We start from the raw sequence: 25,518 nt of genomic DNA, 5'->3' as shown, positions 1-25,518 counted from the left end.
GTGTATTCTGATGGTTAAAAATATAATAACTTAATTGATATTTGTTTCTGCAGCAGCACAGTATCTCGTTTTCCCAGGACGGCAGTTTTCCATGGCTGTTTCAGGTTTTGCACAACAAAATTGATCAATCTGGGGGATACCTATAAGGCTGTTTATTAAGAAATAAAGATGATGGGTAATGGCTTTGCAAGAGACACAATACTATACTCATGTTTTAAACACTGACATTTATTTAGGGTTTTGTGAACTCATACATTATTAGGGTAAATTCTAATTTATATCAGTACATAATAGGCAAATATATAATACAATAAATTGCATTTTTATACATAAATACAAAATTTGAGGTAGGGCCTCAAGAATAATGACTTCTTAAATGAATAATGTGCAGTGTATAATATGTAATCTATAAGATATATAGATAGATATATATATATGATGCATCATTTGTAACATAATATATTTTCTTCATGTATAGTTAATGGAAAAATATAAGGACCTGATTAGGGAACATATGTTTATTCATGGGCAACAGTACCCACAAAAGATGCCTGCATTTAGGACATTAGCCAAGTACACAATGTAAGAATTAACCTATTCCTTTACAGGTCCATAATAAAGTGCAAAAACCACGAACAAATGAGAGACAAAACAGTTTTTAGTCAATTACTAAGAATCATCCTAACAGTAAAATACACCTGTAAGGCAAATGGTTACCTGAAGATGTATTTAATCCATGGCAGGCAAGTCAAACCACTGCTTGCTTTTCAGAGGTGATGAATACCCAATCTGAAAACACTTTCTCTTTGGCTGCAGGCTGCTCAGAGGTGACCTGAGCAAAGACCACATTTCAAAACTACTTGGCCTTTCTGGGCAATTAAAGCAAAATCTGGGAAAGATAGGAAGCTTCACTTTCACAAATCCTAGGGCCACTTTGTGGGGAAATGAGTATCAAGGCAGAATCACCCATACCTTTGCTCCCAGCCTGGAAGTTTTCTGCTTGATACCCAGTGTGAAAGAGAAGGAAATGCTCCTCTGTTGGCCTTGGCCTTTTGGCCCTGCAAAACACCTGCCACACAGCACGTCCTCTCTTGAGTCATCTGCCTCAAAGAAGCATGTCCCAACTCAAATCCAGGTGCAACAACAGTAGTATGATCTTGCCATCTCATCTTACATTGAGCAACAGTTATTGTGCTAGCCTCTGGGAAGAGGACAATGACCTACAGCCAAGTGAACAAAGAGAAAAGAAAATCTTACTTTTAGGCATGGGAAAACCATGCTGAGAGCAAAGGTGGACAGGAAGCACTGAGAGACACGTAGATGAGGAAACAAGAACTTAATTAAAGGAAAACTCAACTCCAATGCAACATTACCATAAAAACAACCCAAGTCCTATCCATTTAAAGGTCATCATGTTAAACTCTTTTTAAAGTGCTGCTTACTGAAATACAAGTTGATTACATTTCTTACGTATTAAAAACACATTGCAAATTTCAAAGACATTGAGGTCATCATGATTTTGCATTGATCACAGACCTCATGCAATACATAAATATAAAGGAAAAAGAAACAATAAAACAGAACTAGACACATTTGTACCTGATAAGCACAGTCCTAAAGATAATAAAAGTTACTAATATGCAAGACATTTGCATAAGAAGTCACAACACCACTTGTTAAGAAATATACATTTTTTTTCTCCTCTAAGGATATGACAGGATTACTGTTTTTCACATATGGCTTTTTTTCTCTGAATGAGTTTCTGGCATTTGTTGGTGTTATGAAATAATCTCACGAGTGGAAAATGCTCCACCATTCTACACAGTGAACCAATGAAAGTCTTTCCTCAGCTACTTGGTTTTTTCCCCCACTTTGAAGGGAAGTTTTCAGGTGCCAGTTTCTAACAATGTTATTCATTTTATTTTTATCATTTTTTTCTTCCAATTGACTGTACATTTTAATATCATGGAAACAATCCATTAGACAAGCTAAACTTACAAGGTAACCATTTCCAGGTAAATTTGGAACTTTTCACCTAAGCGTGTCCCTTTAAACAAAGGGAAATAAATCTTGGAAATTATAGTGAAGTGGGGTGGGGGGAAACAGCTGCTCAGGGAGCAGCTACTGCATCTTACCTGGACAAATCATAATTAACACAAATGTAAATGCCCCCAAATCCAAAACATGCAGCTACTGATGAGGTCTCCATTCTCACAATTAAGTTAACTTTCAGTTTGTACAAAACAAACCTGGCAGCATCTGTGGGAGCCCCCCACCCCCACCTTCTTTTAATCACAAAAGCAATAATTAGCAGAAATTGGGTTGGCGTCCAGCATCAGACTCCAACCATTGGCTCGATCAGAGTTTTAGCCAAGAGGCAACAGGAGAGCCAAAAACCATTCATCCTGACACAAACATACCAGTCCCATGAGAGAATGCTAATTGATTTAAGCTCTCTTTCTCAACCTTCAAATTGGAAAGCCTGCAGATAATTTCCAGGCCTAAGTTATTCCTCCTGGCTCCTCTCACTCTACCAGGTATCAGTTGGAGAGGCTCATTTTTGGTATCATTGTGCGACATCTGCTGCAGTAATTGGGGGCTTCTCATCAATATGGCTTTCTTAGAGAAACCTGTGTTCATGGCAGACAGGTGAGGCCACAGCTCAGCTTCCTAAAGCTAAGTTTAGGGGAAGCTCAGGGTTTAGTCTTTGTGATAGACTCAAGCAAGTTCGAGCTTTGGGAGACAAGTGGGGAAAGGAGGAGAAGGAGAGGGGAGAACAAATATACACTCAGACAAAAGACATGAAAATCTAAAGTTCAAAACCCATCTTTGTTTCCTTTTCTAAAACCTTTCACAAGCTACTCTTAAAAACTGGAAGTTCATATTGATGTTGGCAAATGGCAATGATACTTGCCCTAGAAAAGGGAGAGCTCAGTAAAATGAGTTGAGACTTTTTTTAACAAATGAAATCTTTTTTAAAAAAAAAAGTACATTAAAGTCTGTTGTTGGGTTTCATTGCTGTTAAACAGGATGAAAATGTCACAACAATATACAAGATTTGAACTGAAAAACTTTGCCTGAGACCCTGTACTATGAAGATAAATGAAGAAAATGATTGAAATGATCTCCCCTAAAGGAAACAATTTTAGGTTTAGATATTATTACTGTAAGGGAAAATAAAATCCCCAGACTACACTATACTAAACTCACCATCTCTACAGAATTCGTAAGATATTTATAAGGACAGAAAACAACACTACAAGTACACACTACATGAACACATGTCACATTTTAAAAATTTCATATATGCATGTTCAGGATACAAGAAGATAATAAAGTTTACACTTCGCCAATTTCTGCAGACATATGATCAGCTCTCATTAGAGTGCCGTTAAAATGAGTACTGTGAATAGGGAACTCTTAAAATTGAATTGGCTAAATGTAGTCTTAAAAGCTATAGTCTTAATTGGCTCACTCGCTACTTACCTAAGCTGTATTTATCTGAAAGTTCTATAAATACCATGTCCTAAAATGTACTACCAGTGCAGTGAATATTGTGGTTGCTTTCTATTAAACTCTCCATTTCTTTGATTTCTCTATGACCACAATTGGCATTTACTGTGAATGAAAAAGAGTAAAAATTAAGAAGTTATCTGTCTTTTAAGAGCATGTGTCCTATATATATAATATATAGACAGAACCAGGGTAAGTCTTGTTTTCCCAGAGGTCAAAAGACAAGGTGTCTACAGCTTATAGAAAGACATTTAGAGAAGAAACACAGGATCATGACATTGAACCACGGTGCTAAATATCATGTAGAAACGAGCATGGAGCTCTACTATGAACGTACAAAATGAGGCACAACTTATATGATGGCTTCTTGGGCAGAGGTGGAGGAAATGACCAAAAGAACTCACAAATGTGGTTATTTAAAACAAAAAAAGACAGTTGAGGGAAGAAAACTGACAGTTCAATCAAAGTCACAATGTGTAGACTGTAGCATCTGAGTTAGTGGTAACTGGAGATTGCTGATCCAAATGAAGGAAACAGATCCCAAGTGGTGACTGGAAATATAAACTTAACCACCTCAGTGGTGTCCAAATTGAATGGTCTTGTCTTACATCCAAAACATTTTCTGACCACTGCTAACTCTCTGAAAAAAAAAAAACCTGTCTTGAACTTTGTGTGACTGAACAAGATCACCACATTGCTCAGTTCTGTTCAAGTCCAAATTAAGTCTTGTAATTCGGCCACTCTATACGTGCCTTACTGGCACCCCCCATGCCATCACACAGTGGATACCTCTCTATTGACCAAACCACGCATACCTACCAGCGCTCACCTAACTGATCCTCCTCTGCAGGGTAAAACGTGTGGTCAGGGGACCAACCTGACCAGAAACAGTCACCATGGGCACAGGCAAACAGCGCTTCAGGTGGTCTATGTAGCTCTTTACTACAGCATGCGACACTATGCCTACTTTTCTACATAATCACTCTCATGCGTGGATGTGAACCAAGATGTAGGAAGAAAGATGAAGAAAAATGGGAGGAGAGCTATGGAAAACATTAGGAGGAGGCAGAGAGGAAAAACAGGATCAAGTCTGGACCATCCCACACCACTGGACTAGCACTGAGTGCCCAGTTCCAAATCCTTCACTGGCAGTTTGAGTCCCAAGGAAGAGGTTCCCAAGGGGTCGATCATGTTCTTGTAACGCTCCCCACGGTGTTGAGCTAAGAATGGGCCCCAGTCCGGCTGTGGCGAGCACACCAACTTCAGCCTCTGCAAAGAAGCCAAAGACAGACATGGTCACAGAAGTAGTGCACCTTCCTCACCTGGGGACGACCCATCCATCCCCAAACTGCTTATGACCACTTTGACCAGAGTCCTTGCTTGAGACAAGAGGCCCTCTACCAAGAGAGGCAGTTAGGAAGATAAGCGTTCATTAATTAACTAGGCCAGAGACATTAAAGAGGACACTTAGTTTGGTTCACTTGAAATTATTTACATCACCCTGCAAGCAATATTGCAATTGCTCTGTGTTTGCCTTGCACAAGATTAATAGAGGATAAAGGGCCCAGATTTTAATTATACATTTTTTCCCTCCAGATGAAGAGAATCCACAAGCTTCTCTCTTCACTGCCAAACACAGTCTGCAAAAGACATGTGCTTGATTACTTTTGTTCTGTAGTCTCAACAGTGGATTGCTACATCTAAATAATTGCATTTTGTTTAGCATATTTCCCAGAAGGATATAAATGACCGGAGGAAAAAAAAAATCCAACCCCAAAGATACATAGCCAAGAGTGAGCAAAGATTTTAATTATCTGTTGACAAAATACACGCTTCTGACTTGGTTCAGCAGTGTGGGTTCTTGCAGGCAAGCTAAAAATAATAGGAATGTCTCTAATCCTTCAGCTGAAATTTTTATGGAAAACATAACTTGACTGGAACATTTTCTAGAAAAAGGAAAGAAAACATATTTCTGACTAAGAGGGAACAATTATATGTTTATTACCTTTTAAAGTGAAGCTGGTACTTAGAGCTGTTAGTTTAATCTCTCCTTAATCATCAGTTTGCAACCTTTGTGTCCCAAATCCACCATAATAAATTTATATAGCCAACTCAATTAGTTTAGAGAATTTTAGCCTAAGACAAAAGTAGCAGAGGCTAAACCAGGTTCTATTCAGAGGGAAAGAGATTTCTGGGTCAGTTGGTGGGGAGGCTTATGTGGGGCAGAAGTGAACCATCTCTGGAAGCCCATGGGGCCAGTCACTTACCTCATTTACCTCAAGGGAATAACAGAATTTCCTGAGGTTGGAAACTAGAATACAGCTGCAGTAAAAAGATTCCTATACCTCCTTTTGCTAATTCTGTCTCTACCGTTAGTCCAATGAAGACAAAAGCTACCTCCCCACCCAGTGGACTTTTGTGTTGTGCACGTACCACATGCCTGATTCCCATCCTCTGTCTCCCCTCCAGAGCCTCAATGGGATAACCCAGAGGCCTGTTCCTTCTTCATTCCTTTTTCAACCCATCAGACCAACAGCAAAGCCCAAACTGTTCTTCTCTGCCTTCTATCACCTGAGTCTAGTCCAATGCTTCGCTAACGATGGGGCTTGTTAAACTGTAGATGCCAGGGTCCCATTTCCCCAAGACTCTGGTTCAGTAGGAGCCTTCTGCCTGGATTCTGATCATATGCATTTCCAACAAGTTCTCAGGCAAGAAGGATGCTGCTGGTCTCAGGAGCAAACCCTAAGTTGCCCTGATTTAGTCCAAAATGCCAGATTCCTGGATCCTCAAGACCGAGGCAGGGCTGAGTGATTCCTAGCACACCTGAGCAAGTGACTCCTCATAAATAACAAAAGCCTGACCACACTTCACTGGTGGCACAAGAGGCAGTCCCCTTCCCATTCACTCAGGAGTGACAGTGGGGATTCTTCACATTAGAGATGGGAATTGGGTCCAGCAAGGGATCAATTGACAAAGAAAGACAAGTCTCACCTCACACCAGCCACGTCCTGAAATTCTCACTACATTCTGTGGGAACAGTGACATTTTAATCAGCTGAGACCCTCAACCATCCCTAACAGAGGCACAACAGGAGGGGGTAGTGATTTTAAGTTTAATGGTAATAGATGTTTGGGAGGAAGAAGGCTTAGACAGTGAGGAGCATCAGGGAAGGGGGAATCTGATGTGTGGTTAAAAACAAAACACTGAGATTTAAACTGTGGATAAGGGGAGAGGAAAAGGAAGCTCCAGGAAAGAGGAGACCCTCCTATCATTTATTCCCCAGAGCTGTCACCACACTGAGGACCAGCATAATAACAGTTCTGCTTGCAGATTGGCTGCCCCTCCATTAGAGGAATCATACATAATAAAAATGGGTTTAACAGAAACGGTGGCAACTGTAATCGCTTCATCACCAAGTCTCCCTCTTGAATAAGTTTACCGAATCTTTTGTTTTTTAACATGCAGAGCTTTTGTGGGCTTTCCCTTGGGAGGAATTGGGAGGGAAAGAAGTAGACACAATTACCTCAATAAATCTTCCAGGGGCCAGATGCATTTTTATCACAAACATAATCGGGATCCAGATGACGGAACAGGCGAGCATTAGCCATCCGAGCACCATGGACCAGTTAGGATAGCGGTAAGAGCCATAGGTCATGGGCTCCCACTGGTAAAAGCTGAAGCAAAGGATAAACTGGAAAGAGAAAAGTGACACACGTGTTAGGGTGGTGGCGTGAATTATTCAAGCACTCAACACTATTAAACCCCTGTTATGAGTTTGATGCTTTCGTCTCTATTATTCTATACCCATGAAAGAGTAGTATTATTATCCATTTTTCAAATGAAGAAACTAAATTTCAAAGAGATGGAAATGATATATTCTGAGCTGCTGACTCTGCATTTGCCAAACCATGGGAGCAGAGCAATATGTGTGCATGTGTATACATACAGACAGGCAGAGAAGACAAGTTTAAAGGATACATACCAAGGTCACAAGTAGGCAGAGGTGGGCAGGGGTGATAGTGGGTGTTTTTAAGGAGTTCTCTGTATTTTCTTTTTCTTTTTTTTTTCTTTTTGAGACAGAGTCTCACTCTGTCACCCAGGCTGGAGTACAATGGCGTGATCTCGGCTACTGCAACCTCCCCCTCCCAGGTTCAAGCGATTCTCCTGCCCCAGCCTCCCAAATAGCTGGGATTACAGATGTATGCCACACACCCAGCTAATTTTTGTATTTTTAGTAGAGACGGTATTTCACCATGTTGGCCAGGCTGATCTCAAACTCCTGACCTCAGGTGATCTGCCCACCTCGGCCTCCTAAAGTACTGGGATTACAGGTGTGAGCCACTGTGCCCAGCCTGTATTTTCTGTAAGGGGTAATAATCAAGCTTTTGCTATAAGAAAGAAACCCAGGCCAGGCGCAGTGGCTCATGCCTGTAATCCCAGCACTTAGGGAGGCTGAGGCGGTGGATCACCTGAGGTCAGGAGTTTGAGACCAGCCTAGCCAACATGGTCAAACCCCATCTCAACTAAAAATATAAAAATTAGCCAGGCATGGTGGCACACGCCTGTAATCCCAGCTACTTGGGAGGCTGAGGCAGGAGAATTGCTTGAACCTGGGAGGCAGAGGCTGCAGTGAGCCGAGATCATGCCACCGTACCCCAGCCTGGGCAATAGGGCGCGTCTTGGTCTCAGGAAAAAGGGAAGGGCATAGGAGGGGTGGGGGAGAGGAGGGGAGGGGAGAGGGCAAGAGGGGTGGGGGGTGGAGAGAAGGGAAGGGGAGGGAGGGGAAACCCATTACGTTTATGTTTTTTTACTTTTAAAAAATTGAATCTACTTTGCTTTCTTCTGGAATGAGGAATGGCCCACATCCAGGAGCTGCCTCTAATGCTGGCTGAGTGAGACCCAGAGTGGTCCCCAGGCAATGACTGAGCTGGAAGCTTGGTCCTATAATAAGCTGTGGGACAAACAGAAGGGATGCACAGCTCCCCTTAAATGACTCAATAAGAACAGGCGTCATCACCAAGTGGTGAGCCGTGAGCCCAGAGACCAGCAGGCTAATCTTGGCCCAACGGCTAATTAGCTGAGGGACCTTTATGTCACAGACTTCCCTGCTATAAAATGGATATATCTCACTCTGTGTATACCACACAGGGATTTTCTGGAAATGATAGTTTGGTATTTACTCGTGAGTCCCCCCTTGATTTTAAGAGAGGTCATGATGTGTTTTCTGCCCATTAACTCCTATCACTGCACACTTGGGCTAGCAACAGCCATGAGAACCCTCTGAAGACTTGGCCAGTGCAGCTAAAGAGAAAGAAAGGAATTCAAGTGCTGAAAATAGAGGCATCTTTAAAAAGTGGAGCCAAGGTTCTAACTTCTATACTCAAGCCTTTGGGGGAAATTTTCCCTGAAAAGTGTATGGCTCCCTGTATTCACCCTGCCTGCAGCAATATCAGCCTAGAATAATGTACCCATATAAGTCCTCTCCTCCTCTCCCCACCCCTCTCTTCCTAACTTAAACAACAAAATAACTGCCCAAAAGTGATTGGAAGGAATTTTGCCAGGAAAGATAATATATGAAAGTGTTTTAGAAAAGTGTGAAGTGCTAGATGGATGTAAGGTATCTGTATTACTGCCGCAAAGCCCAGGCAGCTGGGGAAAGTGATTATTTCAGTACAATAATAATTCAATATATTGATTCAAAGCAACATGAGCCCAAAGACAACTGTTGGAAAAAAGTCTTCTATGGAAAGAGATGTCTACTCTAGTCCCCTTTTTAAACGTTTGTCCCTAGAGTTATAAGCTTTATTAACCAGAGTATTGGAAGTATGGCCTAATGTAATTATGGTAAGCTGCTCCATTTCATTTACTATATAAATAGCAATACATCTGCTTATGTGCATGCATAACTCAGTAACGTGATCTGACTATGTATACAGTAATTGCATGGAGAATATTTATAGCTCTATAAATCCATGAAGGCATATATAAAAATGATCAATTTCATTTTAGGGGCTCCAAAGTAATTTAAACCCATAATCTTAGCCTATTCCAGCACACCACAAATATCCATTTTATAGAAGGGCAAATGGCAAAAAATAAGTGTTGGGCTTGGTCCTCCGACACTCATTTCCAGTTGCACAAATATCATATCAAACTTACCTGGGCAAATTTGTCCTTTGCCATAAATTTCCCTCTGCCAAGTTAACTTTGATGAAACCCTGTCCTTGGCTGGGACTGGCCATGAGAGATAATAATTTAGCCACTGAGTCAGGTACACCCTGACCTTTTTGTGATGGCAGCCAAAGAAGGTGCTGGAGGCAGACTCATCAGTTGACAATGATGATGGAATTGACCCCTTCTCATTGTCCTTACTTCCCAGACAACACAGGAGGGGAATCTGGTTCAGGATATTTTCTGGGACCTCTCCACAACTTTCTGGCATACGATTTATATTAGAAACTAAGTAAAGCACAACATAGTTGAGGAACTTTCTCAAAAAACAGAAAGTCCGTAAAATTCCTCTTCTCTGACATTCTGCTCACAAAAATGATTAGAACTATTTTAATCCAAACTGGCCAAACTCTAATTGAAGATGAAAGTACTAGGTTTTTAGAGATAATATATAGGTATTGGCTTGAAGCTTAGACAGTCCTGGATTCAATTCTTGGCGTTGTCACCTCCAAATCTAGTGGCCTGGGGCAAGTTCCTTGACCTCTCCAAGCCTCAGTGCACACATGTGTAAAATGAGAGAGGAATCACCTAGCAGGCAAAGTGGTCCTAAGCTTTAGAAACAATGCTTATAAAGTGCCTGCCTCATATAGACCACAACAAATAGCAGCGCTGATTATTACTATGTGAAATATTATTCCAGAGTATAATAAAATCCTCTGAAGCACAGTATCTTTTGGGGTGGGAAGAAAAGCAAGAGGGAATCTAGAACATGTTCTAACTTTGATTTTAGCCAAGCATAAACCATGAGTGTTAGGATCCCGGGAAGAGGGCAAGTGCAGTAGAGATGGGAACACCGGAGGCCTGTGAGTCTGTCTGTTCGCAGATGTTCTCTTCCCACCGATTAGGTAAATTCAAGTTCTTCATATACATTCCAGTCCTGAATTCAAGAGATAGAAAGCCTACCCTTTTCAACTCTCATGCCCCAAATCTGGTGGGACTTTTCAGACAAATTGCAGACTCTAAAATATAGGTACAGATGTCAGCTTCAGTATGATGTTCGCGTCAACGCAGAGGGAGATCAATGCTGAACGATTTTTCTGTCTACATTTCTAGCTTTTCAGAAAGAAATTGAGATGTTTTGATTAAAACTCATTTTATGAAGGAAGGGAAGAGAGGGAGGGAAGGAAAGAAGAAAGAAAGAAAAAAATGCACTCCCTCTGCGATTGTACTTTCATCCTGTCTTGGTTGCCTTTAGGGAAACCGGGACCATGTGTAATAGCAAAACAAAGGCCTTAATCTGGTTTCTCGTGCCACCTACTGGGTTTTGTGGGAATTACAGCCAACATCCTCCAGCGTTCCCAAAATTACACCTGTACAAGCCACAGAGGCGGATGGGGAAGGATCTCTGTCAATTGCTGTGTTTGCAGTGCGAAGTGAGGCAAAGCTGGCAGCTTATAGCACAATAACAAAGGTGACAAAATGAGAATGTAAGACCCTGAACTGCAGATTTTCTGAAACGTGAAAGGCTCTGCTCTTTAAGAAGGTGAATGTCAGATGATCCCAAAATGTCATCATCCCACTTGAAGATGACAAGGTAGTTCTCAAAAGCAATAAAAATTAGCATAAAAGTTTAATGCTATATTAGTTGTAGAGCAGCTGTGTTGAACAGTGATTAAGAGCATGAATTCTAGAGGCAGACCGCCTAAGTTCAAATCCAAGCTGTTGATAATTATTAGATGTACAAGGCAAGGCAAGTCACATCAACTCTGGGCTTCCGTTTCCTCATCTGTAAAGTGGAGATAATTATAATGCCAACCTTGAGGAGCTACTGTGAGGGAGAGATGAGGCTATACATAGGAAGCACTGTGAACAAAGCCTACAGCATGGTTAGCACGTGGAAAACGTGGCTGTGATTGTAATCCATTATTAGTACATAAAGCAGACTGATATAATGGGAAATGTGCCATAGGAAATGTTCCATAGGCACATTTATATATATATAGGAACTGATATATATATATAAATATATATAGGAACTGATATGTATATAATAGGAACTATATAATAGGAATTCCTATATAATAGGAATATATATATAACTATATAATAGGAATATATAGTTATATATATATATAACTATATAATAGGAATTCCTATATAATAGGAATACCTATATAATAGGAATATATATAACTGATATTATATATATGGGAACTGATATATATATAAATATATATAAATTTATATATATATAGGAACTGATATAATGGGAAATGTGCCATAGGAAATGTTCTCCAAAGACCTTTGCATGAGTCCCAGCTCTGCACCTGACCTGCTAGGCACCTTTAGGCAAGTCTTTTCAACTCTCTGAACTTTAGTTTTCTCATTTGAAAGACAAGACCACCACCCAACCTACCAGCTCCCAGGCTCACACACTGTTCAAATGTAAACAGGCATGCACTATTCAAATGTAAAACACCACATACGTATGCAAGGTGCTGTCTGCACAAGAAAACATGCAAAATCCTTACGGTTAAAATGGTTGGGGTTACAAATGCCCAGCAGACTTTCCAGAAGATGTTAGGCTGGAATCCAATCATCATCTCTATATCTTCACAGAATCTTTGCAAGCCTGCAAACAGACAAGCAGAGAACAGGTATAAGGCACAGTAGCAGGAAGGTGAGGTGGTGGCAGGGCAGGCACTAGAGCCCCTCACTCAAGCACCATTGGCTAGGGCTGGCCCCAGCCCGGTATCAACATGACCTCTATTATGCAGGGAACCATCAGACAAATGACTCGCTGCCAGGAAGATTAAGGCAAATTGAACACTTAAATAGATATCAAATATGCTCTGTGGTGAGGTTCAAAAATGTCAGCCCGCAGTGACATCTAAAAAGCTCAGTTCCAGCCTGGCCCAGGCTCTCAGCATTGCTACAACCTGACATCTCACATGTGCAGCTGTTTTCTGAGGTGCTTAGTGACAACTCTGGCAAAACCAGTGAAGATTGTGGTCAATAAGCAGAGCATATTCTGAAAGCATTGGAATTTAGAGAGAAAATCACTGCACACTGGCTTTTATCCCCCACCCTCCCAAAGCCACTCTTCCAATGAGTCATTTATCTTTGTGCCGTGCAAGATGATAATAGCACACAAAAACCAACGTAAATTCCACGTGTCAATCACCCACTTTGTTGGAACTCAAAGGACTGCTGCCTTCTTGGTCACTCATCAACCTCACTAAAGTAAAAACAGAGGAGATGGTTACTCTCATGGCCCTAGACAACCGCCATCCCTGCACCCTCTTGGTTTAGGAAGGTTTTTAAAACCACTCCTTGAAAGAGAAAGGCATTGAGAAATATTTTAGAATTGGGCAGTTTCTTGCATTCTTTCCCCACCTCATCAGAACTGTGGCCTTCCCAGGACTGTGGGATTAAGATGTTGAATGGACCTATACGGTCTCCAAGTTCAAGCTCCTTCATAGTCAGCAGCTCTGATTTCAACGTGGCCTCAGCTTAAAAACTCATCATTCCGGCCGGGCGTGGTGGCTCATGCCTGTAATCCCAGCACTTTGGGAGGCCAAGGCAGGTGGATCACGAGGTCAGGAGATCGAGAACATCCTGTCTAACACGGTGAAACCCTGTCCCTACTAAAAATACAGAAAAGCTGGGCATCATGGCGGGCGCCTATAGTCCCAGGTACTTGGGAGGCTGACGCAGGAGAATAGTGTGAAACAAGGAGGCAGAGCTTGTAGTGAGCCGAGATCGTGCCACTGCACTCTAGCCTGGGTGACAGAGCAAGACTCTATCTCAAAAAAAAAAAAAACAAAAAAAAAACACTGCATCATTCCTTCATCCTCCATCATTTTCATGAAAAGTGGGTACCTGCAGGTCAAGAGGGACACACCAACATCTCCTCCCATCAAGAATACTCCTTGTACATTTTCAGGCCTTCTTTCTAGACCTTGGTCGCTTGCTCCTCCTGTTCTCAGGATTTCCCAGCCTCCTCAGATTTCTGGGTCTTTTGCCCTGAGCTCCACCAGAGCAGGTGAATTCAGTCTCTGGGTGCTCCTCTTCCTGCCTTCACTGGCCACCTCTCCCACTTCTGCCATCATCTCCCTGGACACCACCTGTACTAGCTGCCCTCATCTGATCAGTGTCCCCCACCACTCCCACCTCAGTCCCCACTTATCCTTCCTGGTCCTGTATTTTCAATGCGTGCCCTCTACTACTTGGAAGTGGGGAAGGATGGATGTGATGCGAGAAGATAATCTCTTGCTGGGCTAGAAAGCAGAGACTGGAGTTTTCCTTCTGCAGAATGGAATAGTTCAATTCAGACCCTTAAAAAATGGCCCCGCTGGGCCAGGCATGGTGGCTCTATCCTGTAATCCCAGCATTTTGGGAGGCCGAGGCAGGTGGATCACTTGAGGCCAGGAGTTCGAGATCAGCCTGGCCAACTTAGTGAAACCCCATCTCTACCAAAAATACAAAAAATTAGCCGGGCATGGTGACGCATGCCTGTAATCCCAGCTACTTGGGAGCCCGAGGCAGAAGAATCATTTGAACCCGGGAGGCAGAGGTTGCAGTGAGCTGAGATCGCACCACTGCACTCCAGCCTGGGCAACCAGAGCGAAACTCTGTCTCAAAAAAAAAAAGAAAAAGAAAAACTAAAAAATGGCCCTGCTGATGTTCTATATCTTGATTTGGGTGCTGGTTACATCGGGGTGAAAATTCACTGAGTTGTACACTCAAGATACATGCTCTTGTGGCAAAAAGGGAACCCTAGTACACTGTTGGTAGGAATGTAAATTAGTACAGCCACTATGCAAAACATTATGGATGTTCCTCTGAAAACTAAAAATAGCACTACCATATGATCCAACAATCCAGCTACTGGGTGTATATCCAAAGGATGTGACATCAGTATGTCCAAAAGATATCTGCACTCTTATGTTTATTGCAGCATCAATGGAATCAACATAAGTGCGCATCAACTGATGAATGGATAAAGGTGTGGTGTACATACACAATGGCGTACCAATCAGCCTTTTAAAAGAGTGGAGTTGATGTCACGAGTGATAACATGAAACTGGAGGACATTATGTGAAGGAAAATAAGCCAGGCACAGAAAGACAAACACTGCATGTTCTCACTTATGTGTGGAATCTAAAAAAAAAAAAATTGAACACAGAGAAGGAGACAGCAGAATGGTAGTTACCAGAGGTTGGAGAATGGGGAAAATGGGGAGATGTTTGTCAAGGATACAGTGTTTCAGTTAGACAGGAGGAATAAATGATAAGTATATGAGGTGATAGAAATGTCAATTAGCTTGAATCAATCGTTCCACATTGTATAACACATATAGCATCCCTTTTGAACCTCGTAAATATATACAATTATAACTTGTCAGTATCTAATAAAAAATACATAAATAAATGAAAAATATATCATGTATGTACATTGTACTTCAATCTTAAAGTTAACCCAAAAAACTCCACTCCAGACACGACTATCAAAATAATGGATCCTGAGACCCTTCACAGCCCTCCACTCCTGACATTTGCTTTTACTTCCTACCAAGCTCAGACTGAGAATGTCAGCCACCCCTCATGGACAGCGAGTCTCCAGATCCCTGACAACAGCCATCATGGAGGGCCGCCAAGCCTCGGGGCTGTTGTAGAGGAGCCTGTGCTGGGAACAGTATGACGATTCATCCAAGGCAACTTTTCCCAGCTCACTCTAAAATGCCTTAGGTTGCAGATGAGCTTCCTGCTCTACTTTAAGGCAAGTCTGACAGCAGTCAGTCACAAACATGGTACAGTGGAAAGAGCACTGGACTGGGAGTTAAGGTCCAAGAGTTGATCCCCAGTTCTTCTACTGACTCACTGTGTGACCTTAGGTGAAACAGTCTTCCTGCCCAAGCTGTTGTTTATTGGGGAGACTGAGCCGAATGAGCTCTTAAGGCTTTTCCGGAGAGGTCAATCCATGACACAAGGACACTCCAGGTTGCTTTCTTGGGTCTACAGGCAAGAACTGCATGCTTTGAGCAGCTGACCCAATCATCTTTGGATTTGTTAGTCTCCTTTAGTTTTTATTACACACCTTCAAATGAGTGGCCTCTGATCACTAGGCCTTCTGAGCATAAGTGAGGCGAGAGAATAAAATAAATAGAAGTCAAAGCTGAGGCCCTCAAAAATATATATAAAGCACCAACAGCAGCAGGCCTCAGTTCTTTTTCTAAAAAAAAAAAAAAAAGCAAGATTCTAGAAATTTCTATTATTAGCATCAATCCTGTTGCCATGTTGTTCCCCTTCATGAAACCATCCCCAAGAGATGGTGGCATGTGGCTTGACTGGGGACACCGATATGATAGGGTTCAAGGTTAGACCTAAGGAATACATATAAGCAGCCTCCTGTAAGAGGAGGGGTTCATGGTAAAAGTGCTCAGGCTCCCCGAGAGGGGATAAAGAGCTGGACCCCAAGCTGTAGGAAGGGGTGGATCATGGGTGCTCAGTTTTCAGCAAGAGACAACTTAATGAAGACGAGCAGTCCTGGCACCAAGAGTGAAAAGGCTTGGGTTCCAGGGCCAGTTTGGACCCTGGAAAGACATTTCCCCTGTCACGCAACCCTCCTGCACCGTGCCATTCCTGAGTCAAGCTCTCCAGTTCCTCCAGCCTCTGCCTCACTCCCAGCACCCAGGCCTTGGCCCACATCCAAGTCCCCACCTGAGTCCTTCACTGAGTCAACAGCTATTTTCATCTTAGGCCTCTGTTTATATGGTTTCCTCTGCCTGCTTTCTCCTTTCCCCTAATCCACATCCATCTTGCCTTCAAGGCCTAACTCATGATAAAGGAACTGTTCTTGGAGCCTTAAGCATGGGCAAGAGGGACTTGCCTGCTGCATGACCTCAAGCCTGGAGGGGTGAGAGAGCAAGTAGTCAGGCCCCAAAAGGGCTCTGAGCAGTTGATTCTCAAAAATGCATCTGAATTAGCAGAAAAACAGCAGGGGGGAAAGAAAGTGGTGAACTCATGGCTATTATTTTAGACTCAAACAGATATGAGGCTCAGAAATCAGTCCATGACAAACTGCATACGACCAAAAGATCCTGAACTGAGATGTCAAAGAGTTGCTTCAACCAGTCAATCACTTTCCCCCATGCACCTTTGTGGCTTTTGCCTCTCTAAACCACACCTGTGCCCTTGGTCTGGATATTGTTCATGGGGGCTGCTCTCCCTCCTGGGTGGCCAGGTGTGGTTCCTCTCTGAGCACACAGATCTCTGTGCTCAGAGAGGAACCACACCTGGTTTAGCGCTCTCCAGCTACCATATTGAAATTCATATTTTTTTTTAACAAGTGACTCTATATTTTCATTTAGTACTATGTCCCACAAATTACGTCTCCAGTCTTGTGTATACTTTTGGACAAGTAAATCCCCAAGTTATTCTTTTGTAGTTACTGTGAAGGGCCCTCAGCTTAATACTCCCTAAGTCCCAGTGTTTGTTTATTTTATATTATTTTTTCTCTGAGATGCCACCTCCAAGGATTTTCTGACTACTCTGACCCTCCATTATCTCTGGGCAACAAAAGGGCTCACAGCCAGGGATGCACAGTTAGCACTGTCCTTCTCCTCAGTGTCTTAAGTGTGTGTGTTCTTCCTTGGGAGCTAGTTGGCAAGTTCCATGACTATAGGACATTATCCCACCCTCTCCACATTCTTAAGAGCCCACATGACATACTCATACACATTTACCTGTGTGAGTTATTAATGAGCTAAAGCCTCTCATTCCTAAAATTTACTGAGTACCAGCAAATGGAACTAGGGAACACTACACCCTGAAATTGGTGGTGTATACCATGACATTTCAGATAAAAACATAAGGGAAAATGGAGCTCAGGGAGGGGGCTCATAGAGAAATGAATTAAGCTTGAATTTGTAGATTTCAGGGGGACAGTTTATTTTTGTTGCTTTGTTGTTTTTGGGGGTTTTTCTACTTTAAAAAATCTTGCTGAGTTCAGCCATCAGGATGGGCAAGAACTGAAAACAGATAGTCCATCAAGCAAAAGCCATTGTCTGCTGTGAATCTAACATTTCTCACAAGAATGTGAAGAGAGGCCATCTGGGAGGTGGAATGTGAAACAAGTAACTGACTGACATGGAAAACAGATCAAGACCACTCCACATTGAGGTTGGGGAAATACACAATGGAGAACCAGGCAGTTAGCAAGCAGGAGACCTTGGTAGTGGCTGTTCAATCTCATTGTTTCTCCAGCCAAAAGGCCCCTCTACTGGCTCCAGAAAAAATGCAAATCATTTTTTCAAAATGACTCTACTTAGATAAAAGTCTGCTAAAGGGACCACTTCTACACAAAACTAAGGGAGTTTTACTTTTAAACCTGGATACCTCGAAGCCAGCTATTGGCCATTGAGGCATGTTGACTTGAGAACGTCAAACAACTGTTTCAATCTAATAAATAAAACTTGAAAATTGTCCCTACCATATTTCAAATGTTTGGATGATATCCTCTAGAATCTAGAGATTATTAGAAACAAGAAGAAAATACAAATCTCTTCAATTCACTGGCTTATTTTTTTAATTCTGGCTAGGAAGGTAGTACATCAAGTGAGTCAGGTTCATTTTAACCCTTCACAGGTTTATGTTCTACTATTTTAAATGAACCCTGCACTGGTTTGGGGCCTCATCATCTCAATAAAGAACACACTGTCTTCTGGGATATAAATTACAGATTTGTGCAGGCTTTTTTCTTCTTTTTTTTTTACCTCAAACAGTCATGTTAGCTTATTTTTCTTCCTGAGATTCACTTCTTAGAATTCCATCCAGATCCAAATCAGAGGCGCACACCCACATCCGACACTGCAGAAGTCAGGTTCAACCTGAGCCCAGCACAGAGTCAACCTGGTTCTGGAGGCAAGCCCAACACCAGCACTCTTACTTAGAAACCAGGGGATTCCCTGGGTGGTCCCAAGGAAAATTAACATAGCCCAGGGACTAAAGCACTCAGGATTTATTTTTCCCTTCAGAACTAAGAAACCTATGACTAGATTTGTATGGGGATGCGGGTGAGACTATTTAATTCCTAAAAACAGAAATATTAAGAGGTTTCTATTTTAATGCTGTTTTAAACCATCCTGAACAGCCCTGTTTTATAGGGAAGAACTGTGCAAACGTGCCCTTTGTGGCAATCAGCAGTTAGGGTACAGGTAACAGAAGATGTAAATGAGATAGTTACTTGCACTTGGGCCAGTGCTGCAAATAAAGTGCTTTCCCAACTTTGCCAACTGATCGTCTAGTGACCTCAGCTTACATGTGGACCCATGAGGTGCTGAGGTGCCAAAGAAAGACCTTGGAGGCTTCTTTTTGCCTCTCCTGGCAAGGTCTTTGGTTTCTGGGCACAAAGTTAAGATACGCTGTGGTGGATTTCACTGGGTTTCTACCACTCTCTACTCAAGTAAAAAGCACTTTGAAGCCTCACCCTAACTCCGACAGCAGGTCTTCAATCACTGCAGGATCTAGGCGGTCTTATCAGCCAAAAGTGCTGGCAGCTTGGTCTCTGATCTCATCAGGACAGCTGGCATGCCTGCCCACCTCTCTTGCCAGGAACTAAACTCTCCCTGCAGTGGGGATGTGATCTCCAGTCTGAGACAAATTCCCCTTCTACTAATGCCCAAAATTGACTGCAGGTATCATCCTGTTTCTGGAGTACCAGGAGGTTTACACATGAGGTTTCTTTTTTCCATCTTGATTCCCACTCCACCCCCTTTATTTTAATGAGTTTTCCAGAAAAGCAAGAAGCTGTTAAGCACCTCTTCGGTGGAGGCTAACAATTACATTAAAAATAAGATGCTCATAACAGGGATACCTGGAGGTTAGGGTGAGCTTTGCTGGGCCCCCAGTTTAAAGACCAGAGCTCTGCAGACCCCTCTGGCCTAGACCCCTCTTCCTTTGGGCTTCAGAGGGTACATTTGTCCCTCGAGCATATCCTGCATTCCAAATAATATCTTGCACTTCCTTTTAGCTTAGAATATGTTGCTGTCTCTTTTGGGATCTGAAGTGCAGTTAGATAGTCTGAACTGGAAGTGTTCGCCTTCCTGATATTTGCTATGGTGGCCTTATATATATATTAGTGAGGCCTCAGGACAGTTCTGAGCAGGCTTCCAAGCAGAAAGAAGTCAGTAGGGCCTTGAATCAAATAGGACTTTCTTGAACTCACCGACAGTGCATACAAGGGACCAGGAGATGCCCTTGAAACCCCAAGGACAAACACCTCCACACAAAGGGAAAAGATGGCATCTGATAGCTCACCATTTCTGTTCTTGATAATGGCCCCACTGATATGGCATGCCGGTTGCTATTGTGATAGTAGGAAGGATAAACTGGAAGTCTATTCCTGGAAAAATCTGAGATTGAGATATTGCATCACAGGCTCCTATGATGCTAATACAATTTCCTAAGGATCTGTGAGCTGAGTGGTCTCTGTTCTCACTACAGTACCCAGGGACCAGCTACAAAGTTACCCCTCAATTCAAGCTGCATGGGTATTGAATACCAGGAAATAATTTCACGCCTGCAAAGTAGCCTCCTCCTTCCTGATCTGGCCATTGTTCAAAAGCATTAACTGTTCAAATGCCAGATCATACCCAAAGGGGTGTCCAAGTCCTAGGAATTTCTGATACAAAGATTTTTAAGTTTCACCTTCAGCCACCTCTTGTTTCCCTATTAAATTTGGATCACAGTGGTCGTGAGGCAAGTTTAGAAACAAAAGTGCAGCTCTCTTAGGTTTCCTAAATAGTTGCAATTTAAGCCCTGTATTGTCTTATTAAGTATGGGAAATCTGCTTGCCATGAACGCCTTACCGACACTCAAGCTCTACTTCAGCAACAGGCACAGTGATTTCCTTACCATACACATAAGAGATCCCCACGAGCTCAAAAATGGCAATGATGACAAGGGCATAGGAGGCAGCATAGGTGTCCACAAGCTGAAACATGTAAATTCCACCCTAACAGGAGAGAGAAACAACCAATATCAAATGCGTCCTGAAGCCAGGCTGTCTCTTCCCATGTTTAACAGCCAGTTCTCTCAATCCTAAAAAGAGTCAGGTGCAAACAGGAGTCCATGCATCTCCCCTCCTCTCAGTAGCAGTAACCTACACCTGGTCCAGCATGTAAGCTGGAGGCCTTGCTGAGTCAGCAAAGCAGTTCCTCAACAGGCTCCGAGCTAATCAATATAACAAGCACCAAAAAAAGCGATTTAACATCTTATTCTTGAAAGGCAAAGGTCAACGTCTGAAGAAGTATATGTGAAAGCAGCCAGATTGCTTTATTTTTGCTTTAAGCAATTGATCATTTCCACCTATGTATCTGCATTCGATTGACCCTCCGATGACCTTTAGGTGTCTCTGGGTATTTCTCACACACCCCCACGTTATCTCTACCTCAATCTTTAAGTCTCCCTACAGTAAATAAGGTGTAGAGACCTTCACATTCCAATCCATTATTTTACAGAAGAAGAAATTAAAGCCCTGAGTAGTTAACTTGCTCAAGGCCACAGAGACAACAAAAGCAATATATATACTGAGTAAGCTAACACAATTTACCAAGACACTTGGGACTGGAAGAAACTGAAGTGGCTGTTGACTCATACATGACATTAATCATCAGAAATTGTACCTGATTGGTAAATAAAGATTTTTATGTATTCTGTTTTCTTTTTCCTAATTTTTTATTTACTTTTTAGAGGCAGGGTCCCACGATGTTGCCCAGGCAGGAGTATAGTGGCTATTCACAGATGCAATCAGAGCACACGGCAACCTTGAACTCCTGGCCTCAAGCAATCCTTCTGCCTCAGCCTCCCAAGTAGCTGGGACTAGAGACATGCGCCACTGCACCTATTTTCTTAAAGTAGGACACACCTGCCTTGTTGGCTCAATAAGGCTACATCTCAATTATGAAGATACTAGAAGCATGTAGCCAAGATGACATATTTCCCTCTGCAGTCAGAATCCCTAATGAACTGGTGCCATCTACATGGAAATGGTAGTGATTTGCCTTTGATTATAAGGTCTGAGAGCTAAGGGTTGAAGGACAGACAGCTATTGGCCCCCCACCCACCTGCCCCCACCCCAAGCCTGTGCCTAGGAGGCAGCTTACCTGAGTGATCATTGGAAAACCCATGATGAAGAAACAAATGCAGCAGCCCAGAGTAAACACTGGCTTGTGTGTGCGTAGGTACTTGGGAAACTCGTCTGAGATGGAGGTCACTATGGTCTCGATGGTGGCAAACTGGAACCGTGTCAGGAAATGAACATCTGAGTCAAACTGTACCACCCAGAAGGTACCCCCAAGCCCTTTGTATGTCCCATCCAGGAAAGTTGTATTTGTGTTAGGTTTGGTTTTTAGGATGGCATTCCCTCAATGGGTCTAAAAAGCCTCCTTGGGGTCCAACCCACAAGGGCAGCCAAGAGAACCCAAGCAGGATGTGAGCTTTAAAAATTGCACTTCCAACCCCCAGAGACTTGCATTCATATTCACCCATTAGGACAGTTTAAGTTTCACTTTGTATTCATGAGATGTAAATTCCTCTCCTCCAGTTTACCTTGCATTTGCTCTTCTACTTGAGGAAAAACCCTCTTTGCACCCAAGGACTAAACTCTCAGCACCTGTCAGCATGATCTGCGGTTGTCTCAGCCCCACAGCAATTTCCCTAAAATTGATTTCACATTATTCTTTATCCAGCCCTACAGAATTTGCTTTGGCAAAATGACACGAAGGCAGGAGGTACACAGGCTAAAAGTTGCCACATAGAACAGAGGGAGAAGGAAGGAGAGAGGATGACTCTCTTGCACCATTACATGAGCACCCAAAATACAAGGTGATCCTGAGCCCTACACAGGCACTTCAGCATCTCTAGATCTCACGGGAGAAACATTCAGACACCCGTAAGCCTACCCCTCTCCTGAAGGGTGAACCCAGGACCCAGGACAGGGGGAGTCTTCAAGAGGAGCATGGGATAGAGAATGATGGAAAAGGGGCTCACCATAGTGTCAAGTCCAAGAGTGAGGAGCATCAGGAAAAAGATGATGGCCCAGAACGGAGAGAGAGGCAGCCTGGTTAAGGCTTCCGGGTAAACCACAAATGCAATGCCTGGCCCTGGAAGGAACAAGACAGATGATTGCAGGCAGGCCCCACTCAAGGCTGCTCTTCCCAGAGCCCAGAGGGCCTTCTCTCTGCTGAGATCCTCATTTATTACTTCTTATATGCTGCTTCCACTGTTGGTTATTTTTTACTCATCTCTATCCATTTCCTCAATTAGACCTTAGGCTCCTTGAAGGGAAAGACCAAAGGAATTAGGTCAACAGCTAGGAGAACTCACAGGAGAGGCCTAAAAATAGTGTCTAAGCAGAGACTCAGAGGCAACTCTACTGGACTCCACGGCTAGGCCGTGTACCATGTACATAGGATCTTTGTATTGGATGAATTAAAGGAAAATGTAATTAATTACCCTTTACAGCAGTAGTACTTAACCAGCAGTGATTTTGCAATGTTTGGGATATTTGGCAATGTCTGCAGACATTTTTTATTCTCACGGGTGAGCTGGGGGTAGGGGTAGGATAACTACTGGCATCTAGTGGGGTGGAGGCAAGGGATGCTGCTAGGCCTCTTACAATGCACAAGAGAGCTTCTTGCCAACGAAGAATTATCCTGTCTCAAATGTCAATAGTGCTGAGGTTTGAGAATCCCTGCTCTAAAAGTTGGAACATGACCAGAATGACATTATTTCTTCCTTTATTTATTTTATTAAGTTCTGGGGTGCATGTGCAGGTTTGTTACATAGGTAAATGTGTGTCATGGTGGTTTGCTGCACAGATCACCCCATCACCTAAGTATTAAGTCTGGCATGCATTAGTATTTCTTCCTTTAACTACCCTTCCTCTTACTTAGTCCTCCAGGAGAAAACATTCACATAAAATATGAATCTAACACTTTCAGGATCTTGCACTATTGGTATAAATGGGGCTACATCAGTCCTAGTAGTTAGTCGGGTTGCGGGGGGGCGGCGCATGAAACATCATGTAAGGGTTAAGAGGGTTCAGTCTCTAAGGGTTAGATCTGGTCCAAATCCAGATTCCGTGACTTACCATCTGTGCAACCCTAGACAAGTTATTTAATTTCTGTAAGCCTCAATTTTGTCCATCTGTAAAATGGGGACAAAAATAGGACCTCACAAGGTGGTTACAATGAACAAATGAGAAAACGCAGGTAAAACACTGAGCCCAGTACCCCCTACATCATCAACACCCACAGAATATTATCTTCTATTATGAGTGGACTATGAACTTGGAAGTTAGCGGTTCTGATTCAGGTTTTCTCTAGAACACTTCATGTGGTCTTGGTGGGGAAGTCTGAGCGGCAGTTTTCTCTGCTATCATAAAGCTCTGCCAGCCATTCTCCCTGCCTCACGGCCTCACTGGGAAGATTACTGTAATCAAAGGTGGCTAAAGACACAGCAGTTGTGAATTTCCCTGTAAGTAGAAAACTAAATGATAATGGGCAGAGACAAGTGAATGTGGGCGCCGGGATAATCCACAGCCAGCACACGTCCACAATCAGCAATCACAGCACCTAGAATGTTTATAACTCAAGCATAACAGCACTTTTTTAAACTGGAATTTATCAGGTTGTTAGTTCCTAATGTTGCCTAGGGCCTTTGTGTATTTAAAATATAAAGCCTCAAATGCCAGAGATACCCCCACTTTACGCATTTATTGAACAGACTGTAGAGCCAGCCTCTGAAGGCTCCCTATGTGAACCGTAAAAGAAAAGTCTGTGTTAAACTAAAGTTCAAAATAGGTCTCAAATGCAGAACAACAAGGAAGTCAGTTTAATGTTCTGGCGACAGTCAGGCCCGTAAAGCTGACAAGAAGATCTTGAATGGCCACTACCAGAGGTCCTCAGCTGCTCACTTTAACAGGATTCTACCCTTTGGGCTTTACAGCTTTTTTAGAGGAAACAAGTGATTTCAAAATATTCAGCCTGCTTCCATTTCAGCTGCCTCCCTAAAGCACCCAGGTGAAGGCATTCTTTGCAAGCTAAATTACAGCAGACTCCACTTACCCAAGGCAGATGGGGAGCAGAGTCATCTAGAGAATAACATCGTTAGATGTTTAAAAGAGTATATGGCCAGTCTGATGGAGGCCAAGTTCTGCCTCTCTCCTCTCCCACTGGGAGGCAGTAGAGCCCAGTGGCTGGAGTACAGGCTCTCTTCCTCATGGATTAAAAAACTGGCAGCCAGGTGCGGTGGCTCACGCCTGTAATCCCCACACTTTGGGAGGCCAAGGTGGGCAGATCACAAGGTGAGGAGTTCAAGACCAGCCTGGCCAATATGGTGAAACCCCGTCTCTACTAAAAATACAAAAATTAGCCGGGCGTAATGGCGGGCGCCTGTAGTCCCAGCTACTCAGGAGGCTGAGGCAGGGGAATGGTGTGAACCCGGGAGGCAGAAGTTGCAGTGAGCCAAGATGGCACCACTGCACTCCAGCCTGGGTGACAGAGCAAGACTCCATCTCAAAAAAAAAAAAAACAAAAAACAAACTGGCTGTACCTCTTGCTAGCCGAGGACTTAGGGGAGTCACTTGTTCTCTTTAGACAAACTTTAGTTTCTTTATCCACACAATGGAAATAGTAATAGTACCTACCTTTATAGAGCTTCCGTGAGAATTAAATGCATCAACACAAGTAAAAGGCTTAGAACAATGCCTGGACATACTAGGAACTCAGAAAACATAGACCATTATTAGTCTTCTTATGAGAAGGGATCA

The 25,518-nt window shown here is 42.8% G+C and overlaps 1 protein-coding gene across 2 annotated transcripts in view; it reads right to left on the bottom strand.

Annotated features, from left to right (window-relative positions):
- Positions 1–207: 207 nt before the first annotated feature.
- SLC6A5 (solute carrier family 6 member 5) overlaps positions 208–25,518 on the bottom strand; it is a 57,883-nt gene continuing 32,572 nt past the window's right edge. Inside the window, exons 10-16 of one of the 2 annotated variants that reach the window (XM_055094237.2) lie at positions 22,737–22,849; positions 21,851–21,982; positions 20,601–20,700; positions 12,216–12,316; positions 7,037–7,204; positions 6,505–6,540; positions 4,343–4,782 (exon numbers count right to left, since the gene is read on the bottom strand). In XM_055094237.2, coding sequence (XP_054950212.2) covers positions 4,627–4,782; positions 6,505–6,540; positions 7,037–7,204; positions 12,216–12,316; positions 20,601–20,700; positions 21,851–21,982; positions 22,737–22,849 — 806 coding nt within the window. In that variant the 3' untranslated portion in view covers positions 4,343–4,626. Of the gene's footprint in view, positions 4,783–6,504; positions 6,541–7,036; positions 7,205–12,215; positions 12,317–20,600; positions 20,701–21,850; positions 21,983–22,736; positions 22,850–25,518 lie in introns of both variants that reach the window. The other variant, XM_057299125.2, reaches the window with a different exon arrangement.

The sequence above is a fragment of the Pan paniscus genome, chromosome 9, assembly GCF_029289425.2.
Source record: "Pan paniscus chromosome 9, NHGRI_mPanPan1-v2.0_pri, whole genome shotgun sequence".
In the NCBI taxonomy this organism is placed as follows: domain Eukaryota; kingdom Metazoa; phylum Chordata; class Mammalia; order Primates; family Hominidae; genus Pan; species Pan paniscus.
Note: the sequence above shows the minus strand (reverse complement) of the source record. Positions and strands in the feature narration are given on the sequence as shown.